Source organism: Cyprinus carpio, chromosome B19 (assembly GCF_018340385.1).
Source record: "Cyprinus carpio isolate SPL01 chromosome B19, ASM1834038v1, whole genome shotgun sequence".
NCBI lineage: Eukaryota > Metazoa > Chordata > Actinopteri > Cypriniformes > Cyprinidae > Cyprinus > Cyprinus carpio.
In genome coordinates, this window is record NC_056615.1 from 26,222,862 (window position 1) to 26,236,222 (window position 13,361).

The 13,361-nt window shown below is 32.7% G+C and overlaps 1 protein-coding gene across 2 annotated transcripts in view; it reads left to right on the forward strand.

The window, feature by feature from the left end:
- Positions 1-3,103, forward strand: part of LOC109083507 (E3 ubiquitin-protein ligase DTX1-like) — a 49,361-nt gene extending 46,258 nt beyond the window's left edge. For both annotated transcript variants that reach the window (XM_042745164.1, XM_042745163.1), the window contains exon 10: positions 121-3,103. In XM_042745164.1, coding sequence (XP_042601098.1) covers positions 121-345 — 225 coding nt within the window. In that variant the 3' untranslated portion in view covers positions 346-3,103. The remainder of the gene's footprint in view (positions 1-120) is intronic.
- The last annotated feature ends 10,258 nt before the right edge of the window (positions 3,104-13,361 follow it).

A 13,361-nucleotide genomic window follows, 5' to 3' on the forward strand; every position in this document is an offset into this window, starting at 1 on the left:
CTGCGGTGCAAACACAACCCAAAGTCCCTAGTTCCTGGGTAAAGTTCCTGCGATGGAAACACGGCTATATACGAGCGCGCTGTGAATGCAGGTTCACATTGTTTTTCTGGCTCATTTCAGGTGTTAAAGTTGCTAATCATGGCTTGGGACCGTCGTTTGATCTTCACCATCGGGACGTCCAGCACCACGGGAGAGACGGACACAGTGGTGTGGAACGAGATTCACCACAAGACCGAGTTCGGCTCCAACCTCACGGGCCACGGCTTCCCCGACCCCAACTATCTGGACAACGTGATGAGAGAACTGGCCGCTCAGGGCGTAGGAGAGGACAACCTGAAGGACTGAGGCTCGGTCCGCACACACACACACACACTCAAGCTGAGGAGTTCCTGACCGCCGGAGAGACCTTTGACCTCTCTGGGAACGACGGTTCTCGCTGACCCCGAGTGAGAGACGAGGAGATGTGGATGATGTAGTGATGAAATCAGTCAAAATTACTCTAAACGTTTCTCATTCACTGTCACAGCTCTCTTTCTCTCTCTCTATCTCTCGCGATGCTCTTTTTCAAGGCTACCCAGAATGCATCTGGGTTCAGACCGGTGCATGTGGTAGTTGTATATACACACACATTAGTGGTTGACCGATATGGGTTTTTCCAGTGGCGATGCCTCTACAGATATAATATGTCATATCTAGGGCTGTCAAGTGATTCAAATGTTTTAATCTAATTAATTACATGATCTGCAGATTAATCAGAGAAATTCCCCCCAAGTGATTATTTATTGTGTTATATGAAAAAAGTTTTCTTTTAAGTATTTCTTTAGTATTGGAATATGGTTTTTAAAAAATGAAATGAATTTGAAAGTAAAACCTGTAGTAGGCAAAGGCAAGTCTTAATAAGTGAGTCGTTGAATTATTCATCCCAACCGATTTATTCAAGCCGATGATTCAGTCAGAAACGAAGCAGGTGACTCTCTTTATGAACGAGTCACTGATTCATTCAAATGGCTGATTCACTGAAAAATATAGCTAGCGACTGTCTTAATAAATCATTGGTTCACTCGATTTGTTCAAATGTCTGATTCAGTCAGTAATGAAGCAAGTGACTGTTTTAAGGAATGAGTCACTGAATCAATGGCTCACTCAATTCAATCAAATACCTGATTCGTTCAGTAATGAAGCTAGTGACTGTCTTTATGAATGAGTCACTGAATCATTGGCTCACTTGATTCAATCAAATACCTGATTCGTTCAGTAATGAAGCTAGTGACTGTCTTTTTGAATGAGTCACTGAATCATTGGCTCACTCAATTCAATCAAATACCTGATTCGTTCAGTAATGAAGCTAGTGACTGTCTTTATGAATGAGTCACTGAATCATTGGCTCACTTGATTCATTGAAACAGCTGATTCTTTCAGAAATGAAGAAAGTGACTGTCTTTATGAACGAGTCACTGAATCATTGGCTCACTGGATTCATTCAAACGGCTGATTCTTTCAGAAATTATGAAAGTGACTGTCTTTATGACAGTCACTGAATCATTGGCTCATTTGGTTAATTCAAACAGCAGATTCTTTCAGAAACGAAGAAAGTGACTGTCTTTATGAACGAGTCACTGAATCATTGGCTCACTGGATTCATTCAAACGGCTGATTCTTTTAGAAATTAAGAAAGTGACTTTCTTTACGAATGAGCCACTGAATCATTGGCTCACTTGATTCATTGAAACAGCTGATTCTTTCAGAAACGAAGAAAGTGACTGTCTTTATGAATCAGTCACTGAATCATTGGCTCACTCGGTTTGTTCAAAAACATGGATTCATTCAGTAACAAAACACAGTGTTGCTTGCTTTATAAAATTAAATAAACACCTATTTTACCCATTATTTACTAAAAAATGTTGACGTTTGTAAGCTAAATGAACACCTCTGTTAATCTGCCAGTTATTAGCTGATGCTGATGATCTCAAAATCACCAAATATCAGATGATTCATTCCGTTTCTTGATATATCGGTCTACCACTGCATCCAATGTCTGTGCATTCCATTGGATAACATGGAGAAGTTTTGTTTCTATGTTGATTTTTTTAAACTGCATCACTTTCAGACAGTTTTCCTGATGTTTTCTGCTTGAAACAGCATCAGTTTGGCCTCCGTATATATAACAGATTAAAGGAGGAAGCCTGTAGTTGTTGCGTTTGTAGGGAAATCGGTGTAGATGGATCCATAAGCAGATTTTCTGGGCTGTTTTTGATGTTTGTGCAAGCGATGCATAAAATATCTGCACTTGAAAACATTCAGCTCTCCGGCTGGTGTGCTCCTTTTGAACTTCAGAGCAATTAGCGGAGCTCAGAGCGAACGCTGAGATTTGAGGATCCTTCTGTGTGCGCTTTAACTTTTAGAATGAATAAGATAAATAGGATGTCTTCTTGAAATATGCAATGATTCATATCTTTCTTGCTTTGTTTCTCTTTTATGTCATTGATCTGAGAGCGTGGTTTTCTGTACGCAGACGGGTTTGTCTGTGCTGTGTTTGGATTGGAATACTGGCATACTACTTTACTAGAATACTGCACACAGTATACAGTACTATTTTTAAAATGCAGGCGTTATTTCATGATGAATGTTTTAAATAATTGTCCTTTTAAATTGCATGCGAGTGGCGTCCAGTTATGATGTTGAATAAATGCAATTGTTGCCAATTTTTAATTAAATTTTGTGCACTAAAGTGAGAATTTATGGCAGTCAAATGATCAAATAATTCCTAGTTCATTTGTCACACTGGAAATAAAGTTGAGCATTTTGCAGTGGTTCTCAACCAGGGGTCCGGGCCTCAAAATTACTTAAATTATTTAAAATATAATTAAAAAAGACAAAACAAGCATTTAAATAAGCTAAAGTCAAAGCAAAAAAAAAAAAAAAAGAAAAGAAAATCATTTTGAGTAACTAAAACAAATCAAAAGTAACTAAAAATTGTAAGATAGATATCTTATTTCAGCTATTGCCAAAACAGAATTTCTCATTTTCATTTAGTTTAACCTGAAGTACTAAAATAACTAAAACTAAAACTGAAGCAAAAATGAACAAAACTATATAGACATAAGAAAACAGTAACTAGTGCAAACGACACACATCGTAATCCTTTAAAACTAAAATGAAAAATAGAAAATAAATAAATAAATCACTGATTAAATAACAAAATGTAACATAAATGATCAATTAACTAAATATAATGACAGTAGATTAACACTGAACAAGGGTTTTTGAAAACCGGGATAAGTGTGATATCTGTATCTTGAAAAATCATATAAATTAATAAAAAATTAAACCTCCTTGGGCACTTTTATAATCAATATACATTTTACTAGCTATGCCAAGCTGTAAAATATTTTATCGGGTAGAAATTGTAAGTAAAAATTAAGCTTATGCTTAATTTTTATCCAGTAAATCAGGAAAGACTGGAAAAGTCATGCAAATTCATGGGTTAAAAGGAGCAAGAAACTTCTGCTCCTAAAACATCTGCAATCCTGAAATGTAATTATTTAAAACTTTAATTATGAGTATTTTAGCTGCTTTTTATTTTCAGAAACCAGGAGTTCACATGAAAATGCATTTTGTAAAACAAAACTAGGGCTTTATGGTTTTTAAATATGGTTGTGGACAATGAGGGCCCTTGGAGGCAAAAAGGTTGAGAAACACTGTCATAATGCATTTACAGTATTTCACACAGTGTGCTCCAGTTGCAGATTTTGTCAAATGCATTGGATCATGCACAGAAAATTGACATGTAAACATACTAGATACTGTAGAACTAGTAGTATGTTCTGCTCTGTTCTGAACACAGCCCTCATGTTTGTTGACAGAGCGTTTCATAGCAGATAAATCACGACTCAAACTACGTTTCCAGAAATTCCTGCCGGTTTGTGACGTTCAGAGACGTTTTCCTCTGGGTCTGTGAACGGTGTTGTATTTCTGCGGTGACTCTGATACATGTTTGTGTGTCATCTGGAAGCCAAAGATCGTGACACCATCGTACGGTCTCTGAAGGGCCGTTCACACTGACAGCGTTTTACAGCAACAAACCAAGCTTTTGGTTTTCATAACCATTGTTTTTTTCTGTTTACAGCTATTCAGAAATATCTTTGCATTCTGAATCTTTTTTTTTTTTTTTTTTTTTTTTTTTTTTTTTTTTTTTTTTTTTTGCACGTAATATATAAATCACAGTTTTAAAGTTAAAATTTTTTGGAAATAAGTCTCGTCTGCTCACCAGGCCTGCATTTGTTTGCTCAAAAATTTCGGTAAAAACAGTAAAATTGTGAAATATCATTTTAATTTAGTTTTCTATGTGAATATATAGTCAAAGCTGTATTTTCAGCATCATTACTCCAGTCTTCTGTGTCACATGATCTTCAGAAATCATTCAAATATGCTGATTTGCTGCTCAAGAAACATTTCTGATTATTATCAATGTTGAACACAGTTTTTGCAGAAGCCGTCATTTTTAGGCTACATTGATGAATAGAAAGTTCAAAAGAACAGCATTTATTAGAAATCGAAATCTTTTGTAACATTATACATGTCTTCACTGTCAATTTAATCGATTTCATGTGTTCTTAGTGTTTAAATATATTAATTTCTTCCAAAAAAAAATAAAATAAAAAATTGAACAGTAGTGTATTTCATGACATTTTAGCTGTCAGTGTGAACGGCTCTGAAGACTCATAGATGATGTTGTTTTTAACGCTGTGGATGATTGAACATCCCACAGATCTGCAGTCTTCCTCTATCCAGAAACGCAGAATCTCTCTGACTGTGTCTTGAAATGCCTGTACGCATCTTTAGTTACTCTCGTGTCTTGTAATGCTTAGAAGAACTCAATAGAGTACAATATATAGAAGTCAACATATAAACACATACATTTAAGAGTGTGATATATCTTTGAAGCGTTTAAATTATTTTTTATACTTACACATGACGCACATATATCTACACACACACATATACACACGTGTACATATTTGATACATGCTTTTTGTTGAATCTGACAGTTTGTCAGTATAACGTCAGGGACTGTTACCGTGTTCTGAGCGTCTTATATTAGTCGTGCCGTTCAAGCAATGATCGCCGTTGCTGTCGATGATGTCGGTGGGAAGGGTTTGTTTGTGTGACTTTAACTTGCCCACCCAAATGGGTCATGTACCTTTATATATCTGCAGGGAATATTTCATCCGTCATTCATATAAGCACTGCTCCGTCTGATATCACAGGAGTTTCTTAAAAATGCCTTTGCATTGTTTGAGCCTGTACAAATTCCAGTGTAACTTTGAGATTGGAGAATGAAAGTGTTATTTCGGTGTCATTAACATTTTTATTAATATATACATACATATTTTAAGTTTTAGTAATTGTATTGTGTATTTTTGCCATTTTTGTGTTTATTATTTGTCATTATTTAAATGTCTGTATCGTTTTTTTTATTTCTTTTATTTTCATGGTTACTTTTTGTAACCATTTTAACCAAATTTAACATTTACATTTAAATATAACCTTTTTATTATTATTAATGTTTATGTAGTTTTTTATTTTTCAGTTCAACTAAACAACAAATAAAAAGATTGCTTTGGCAACTAGCTGAAATAAAATAAAGTATTTTATCTTAGTTCTTTTTTTAATTAACAAAAATGTTTTTCAGTAGTTTTATTTAATAAATAATCATAAATACGTTTGGTTAATAAACCATCAGTGCAGTTCTGAAGCTATTTGTATCAAAAAGAAATCTTGACAATAATGGCTTTTTAGGTTACATTTTTGAACCATTTTGACCAAATTTAATAACATTTATAATCACATTTGAACTTTTTTACAGTTCACTTCAATCATTTTGTAGTGTAAGAAAGGAGTGATCGATGTAGTCTCTCAATTATAATGCTCAAAAGAATGACACTCATAGAAATTATACGAGTTTTGTGGTATTTTACGACACTGCTGTCACTGTTTGGCGTCAACAACCAAAATACTAGACATTAAGAAACATTTGTGAAGGTACTGTAAATTGAATGGCATGTTTGAGATATGCATTTGAACTGGGTTTGTACAGGCACTGTGGCTTTAATGCATTGTTCTTCTTCATCTTTTTCATAGTCTATGTGTACTTTCTGAAAGATATGATAAAAAGAAAAAGGATAAAATGGATCTTAGTTGAAAATATCCTGTGAGAGAATTTATGAGAGACTTGGACCGATTATGCAATTCTGTAGAGATGCGTTGATCGTTGTTTTCATCCGAGCAGATGTTTGTGTTTTTACCCAGCATGCTTTGTGCGCTCTTTTCAAAGGTGACTAATTAGACTCCCCTCATTAGACCTAATTAGATCATTTATCACCTGTCCACATGGTTTTATAGTGAGGCGGAGCATCGTCCTCTAAGCTGCATGTTGATTATGAGCTTTTAGGAGATTAGAGATGTTTTCAGGTGAACGATTGATTTGAAATAGTTGTATGGCAAGCTATTTTAACCCGTTTAATCCCAAATTTTTCCCAGACATGAACATTTCCAAATGATGTGTCATTAGTATCCCCTTTGAAATAATCAATAATTATTTTTTGAAATTGTTTGGAAAAGTGTGTGAAAAATGTTGTTTTATGGTCATGACCGAATAGGATAATGTGTGTACTGAATTAACATATTTCTCCAGTCATAATTTTTTTTTATATATATCTTAACTCAGCTATTTTAAAAACTCTTGTTTTATTTAATTCTATTGTTTAATATTATTCTTTGTTTTTTATTATGATTCTAGGGTTATTTAAAACTCTTGTTTCAAAAAAAAAGTACAACCATCAACGTTTTTGCAAAATTGTTACTTTTTTTTTAAAGATACATTATCAAATTTTTATATTAATGCTACCAGTATTACAACATCAATATTGGAAATTTTTTGTATCATTTGAACTTAATTTAGTGCAATATTTTGTCATTGCAACATTTTTGTTGTGTAATTTTCACTAACAACTGCAATTGGATTTATGTGTATATCTAAATTCACTGTTATCCCACCGGTCACTATTGATGTTTACCTCATTCTATAACCACACTCAACAAAACTGAATAAATGTGAATTCATATATCAATACTAGACACCTTAAAGATAACATGTACCAAAAATCTTTGTCGTATCTTTATGTTGACATACTTTACAAGCCTTTTGCTTTGAAGTTTTGATGCAGCCATCATTATCTCGAGGTGCAAACAGGAAATAAACTGCACATATTTAATTGAGACCCTTTATTTTTTCCATATTTGCAGGAAGTGCACTAAAACATAAGTCAGTAAGGTTTTTAGGGCTTTAACATTAACATTTAACACATTTCAGATGATTGCTATTCACATCTATAGGGATCTGTCATTCAGATATCAACTATTCGGTTCTGACTATTATGTATTCCAGTTGTGACTAGTACATATTTTTTACATACTAGTAGTTATTTATTAGGTGCTAGTACTTATTAAACTCTAGTTTCTATTGTAACTGTTACTAGTAAAAATTCTCTCACTAGTCACAGCTGCTTTTTTACTCGTCTTGTTGTGACTCGTCAGAATGACCAATGGCAAGCCATTTTAACATTTAGTCCTTAAAACATACTAATATCTATCTCATGATACTAGTACTTGTTTTTTAGCTACTAGTATCTATTCCATTAGGTAGTAGTACTTATTCATTAGCTACTAGTGCTTATTCTTTAGGTACTCGTACCTTTTTAAAAAGCTACTAGTACTTATTCATTAGATATTAGTACTTGTTTCAGTAGTGACTAGTAACTATTCTATTGTTTCTAACACATTTTGGATTTTCAGATATCAACTGTTCAGTTCTGTTTAGTGTAGTATGTATTCCAATTGTGACTAGTCCATATTTTTAGATACTAGAAATTATTAATTAGGTACTAGTACTTATTTTTGAGGTACTTGTACCTATTAAATAGATACTAGAACTTATTTTTAGATAGTAGTAATAGTCATAGTATACGGACAAGTAAAAATCAGTTGTGACTAGTATAATAAAAGTTGTTGCTAGTAATGATTACAAAAAATACTAGTGTCTAAACAAATAAGAACTAATACCTAATGAATAACTACTGGTATCTATTGAAAGGGTACTTGTACCTAAAGAAAAATAATAGTATTTAATAATACTTAAATGAATTCTTAATAATAATCTAATGAATATTTATTAATACTATGCACATACACATGTCGCTAGTTATAGAAGAGTATTTACTACTCACTGATGAAATAAGTATTAGTATCTAATACATAAGAACTAGTATCTAATAAAAAAAGTACTAATACCTAATGGAATATCTACTAGTAGCTAACAAAATAGTTACAAGTATCAGTCAAATAGATACTAGTACATTTTATAAATTAAATGTTAAAACGCCTTGCATTATTGTTAGTAGTATCTAATTAATGACAACTAGTAGCTTTAAAAAGGTACTAGTACCTAAATATTAAGTACTGTTAGCTAATGAAATGGATACTAGTAGCTAACAAAGGTACAAGTATCACTCAAATAGATACTAGTACGTTTTATAAATTAAATGTTAAAACGCCTTTCATTATTGTTAGTAGTGTCTAATTAATGACTACCAGTATCTTTTAAAAAGGTACTAGTACCTAAAGATTAAGTACTGTTAGCTAATGAAATGGATACTAGTAGCTAAAATGGTACTATTAGCATGAAAATAGATACTATTACGTTTTATAGATTAAATGTTAAAACACCTTGCATTATTGGTAGTAATATCTAATTAATGAGTACCAGTATCTAATACTTCCCCGTCGTTGGCGTACTCTAATAAGAACTAGTACCAAATAAATAAGTAACAGTATCTTTTAAAAGGTACTAGTACCTAAAGAATAAGTACTAACAGCTAAAGAATAAGAACTAGCACCTAATGGATTAGATACTAGTAGCTAAAAAAAGTACTAGTAGTGTGAGAGAAAAGATGTTTTAAGGATTAAATGTTAAAATAGCTTGCCATAATAGATGCGTATCTGTATTTAGTGTTTATTGCGGCTGTTGGCTTTGGGTGTGAATCGCAGTAGGAAGGTGAGAGTCTCACGTAGAGACGGCGGATCAGTCAGGCGATTTCAGACCGTATGGTACCTAAAAAGAGCCGCTGATGAACTGATCCGAGCCAAATCCGTCATCCCAGATTCATTAGCGTTTTATAATGAAATGCATTTGATGGAACTGAAATAGCAGGATCGAGAAAAGCTGTTTCCCAGAAGGAAATGCGCTTTCTGAGGAGAATAATTTTGTAGCTGGCACACATTTAAGTGTGTCACAACCTCAAACCTGCTCTTCATGGAGATCTTTCTGAATTTATATGTAGAGGACATTGATAAATGGTGAAGTGGTTGATGTTAATGTGTGTTTCTGGGGGCAGATTTTTAATGAGTTATTTTATTTTTATTTTTTTCTTCATTTGGCCTCTCATATGAAGTCATATAAAACCGCATGGATTTGTTCGTCATATCATAGACTCTTACAGGCAATAGAATTAACATGTACATTAAGAGAATTGATTTCAAATATCAGATGAATTATTGTTTGATGAAACAATACAAGGGCTTTTATGATACGTGTCTTAATGAATCAGTTATGATCTTGTTGCATGTCTGTGTTTCCTGTGAAATAAACCCTCTCCTTCAGCAAAAGGAGACTGATTTGACTTTGGTCTTTCTGTATTTCTTCTCTACTCTTTTGTCTGGGATGTATTGCTATTAGTGGCATTATTAATGTCCAGTGATTGTGTGAGGCTCTCACCCGGCTGATGCAGCAGATTTAATTCATTGGACTTTTACTTAATTAAGTGCCTCTTTATTTCTCCTGTTTCATCAGCAGTTATTTGTTCCAAAGCTTAAAATAGAGCCGAGCCGATGAGTGAATATTGACCTGTTGGAAGTGATCGTTATCATTATGAAGAAAACAAATGATCTAGCTCAAGGAATAGAGCTGAGGATGTGAGTATGAACAGATACAATGAATGCATTTGCTGGGTCAGCGAGATTTCATTTTTTTTTAAAGACAGTAATGCTTTTATTCATCAAGGATGCATTAAATTGATCAAAAGTGTCATTAAAGACATTCACCATGTTACAAAATATTTCTATTTCAAATAAATGTTGTTCTCTTGAACCTTCTATTCATCAAAGAATCCTGAGAAATAAGATGCATCACAGTTTCCACATAAATATTGGTTAGCACAGCTGTTTTCAACTGATAATAATCAGAAATGTTTCTGGAGCAGCAAATTAGCATATTAGAATGATTTCTGAAGGATCAGGTGGCACTGAAAATGCTGAAAATTCAGATTTGATCACAGGAATAAATTACAGTGTAAAAGATATTCACATAGAAAACACTTAATTGAAATTGTAAAAATATTTCACAATATTACTGTTTGTAAGTAAATTAAAAAAAATCTTACTGACCCCTAACTTTTTAAAATGTAGTATATATAAAAGCAAAAAATATATGTGAAACAGTAAAAAATCATGCAAGAATGTATAGTCACACACCCAAACTTTTCAAAAACATATTGAAAAAATAAAATAAAATCCTATACCGCCCACAAAGTTTCTAAATGTTAATTACATTACACAGGTATCCCACAGTTATTACAGAAATATTGTGGGATTTTAAATATCTCGCATTTATAAATGTTGATGATATACAGTGGTGGTCAAATTAGAACACTAGTATTTTCAGCAGCTAAAAAAATTTTTTAAGTAAGTTTTGCTATATTTTGCTGTAGAGTGTCAGTAGGAAATATCAGTTTATATTTCCAAACACTCGTTTTGCCATTAATTGTAATAATCCGGTGAGATTTTTGTTTGTGCTGCACACAGAGATCTGATCTGATCATCATCAGTCTGTCTGGAATCACATGAAGAAACAGACTCAATCCAGAAGAACTGTGGAGACGTCTCCAAGACGCTTCAAAAAACCACACTACAGCAAAAGATAGAAATAACTGACTTAAAACCTTTGTGTGTGTGTGTGTGTGTGTGTGTGTGTGTGAAAATACTAGTGTTTTAATCATTTTGGCCACCACTGTATGCACATTTTCAAGTTATTTTCTTCCCTAAAACATTTCCTAGACCTAATTTTGCTTTTCTATAGAGTAAAAACTGCTCAGATGCTGCAGTGATGTCAGATTTGACCGAATCTTTCTGTTGAACTGGTTCTTTTCAATGTTTCAGTCAAATCAGCTCCCAAATTATCCTGAAATATTACTTTGAGAACAAGTCTGATTTGAACAACTATCCAGTAATTAAAAAAAAAAAAAAAAAAAAAAAAAAAAATATATATATATTATATATATATATATATATATATGTTACAGCATTTATTAATTTTTTGTTGACTGTTCATTGTGGGGTTATGTTATCTCTGGTCCAATAAAAATATTAACACATACAAATTAACATGAACTAAGATCAATAATTGCTTTAGAAGTATTTTCTTTGTTAAATAATGTAGTTAACAAATGGAACCTTATTGTAAAATGTTACCAGACCTATTCATAGGTGTTAAATATTTATTCACAAATATTGTAAAAAAATATGGTTGGTTCCATCAGTTGTTAATTGTTTTGATTTATGGTGACTCACAGGTTAATATCGCAGCTGTATATTCCACATGAAATCTGCTCTGATTGTTTGTGTCGTGCAGTTTTTTCACTCGTTGCTGGTTATGAACCTTTTGCATCTGATTCCTTTAGTTTTTCATTCTCACTCCCAGCAGCACAATATTAGGAGGTAATAATAATATTTCCTGTCAAATCAAAATTGATTGTCATCCCGCCTCTGGGGAAATGTAATGAACAGCGCAGAGCTCGTGCAAACGTTACTGCAATCATAAATGTAATGCAGTATGAATTATCTGAGGTCAGACTGGATTGACAGAAACAGAGTTTGCAGCAGTTTGGTGTAGATGTGTTTTATGGTCAACAGGCACAGCAGATGCTCTCCGTCCAAATAAAACGAGCGACAACAAAAGCAAATTTCTGCACAAATGCTTTAAATAAATATTTGGCCGAAAACAAAACAAATCAACTCTATTCAGCTGTTTTCCAGCACACACATGCTCGCACAACCACAAATAAATAAGCCACCAGAATCAGCCAAAATGAACCAAATGCCACCCAGAGAACTGATAAAAAACTGAAGCAAACACAAACACACAACCAGCGGCTGCCCTTGTTTCAGTTTTACACTGCTAACCTGATTCAGTGTAACCTGCTTCTGTCCACAGCACTGGCACTTCTAGAACATTTATAAAATAGCTGTTTAAAGGCAGAAAAGCAGTTTACAGTCCTTATGTGAATAAATTATGGGAAACATTTGTGTGCAAATATATATATATATATAAAAATATATATTAGAGTTACTATATTAATCAAATGCATTTGGTCAAGAACTATTTCACCTGCATGAAAGCAAATTGCACAAAATAGATTCTGGTGTCCAGTGAGCAGAGAAGATGCTACTCTGTGTTTTTATAATGTGTGTCAGTGTTGTTTGAGCGTTATTGGGATACTATTATAGTTTTTTTGTATTTTGCACTTTCATATTAGTAGTTTGTTATTATGTTGTGTGTCATTTTTGTTATTATTATTATTATTATTATTTAAAATATGTCTATACACTGGAGGCCACACGTTTGGAATAATTATGTTTTTTAAATTAAAGTTTTTTTTGTTTTTGTTTTTTGCTCACGAGGCTGCATTTATTTGATCAAAAATATGGTAAAAATAGAGAAATATTATTACTAGTCAAAATAGCTATTTTTATATGAATCTCTGTTAAACTGTAATTTATTTCTGTGATGTGCAGCTGTATTTTCAGCATCATTACTCCAGTCTTCAGTGTCACATGATCTTCAGAAATCATTCTAATATGATGATTTGCTGCTCAAGAAACATTTCTGATTTATTATCAATGTTGAACACAGTTGTGCTGCACAATATTTTTGTGTAAACTGTGATACATTTTATTTTTCAGGATTCACAGATTAATAGAAAGTTCAAATGAACAGCATTTTCTTAAAAACAGAAATCTTTTGTAACATTATAAATGTCTTTACTGTGACTTTTGGTCAATTTAATGCATTCCTACTGAATAAGTGTTCATTTATTTATTTATTTTTATTTTTTTTTTTTTTTTTAAGTTATTCTGACCCCAAATTTAGCATGATAGTGTATTCACAAAAATATGAACTATTTTCAACATAGATAATGATCAGAATTGTTTCTTGAGCAAAATTAATCTTTGCATAACATAAATAAATT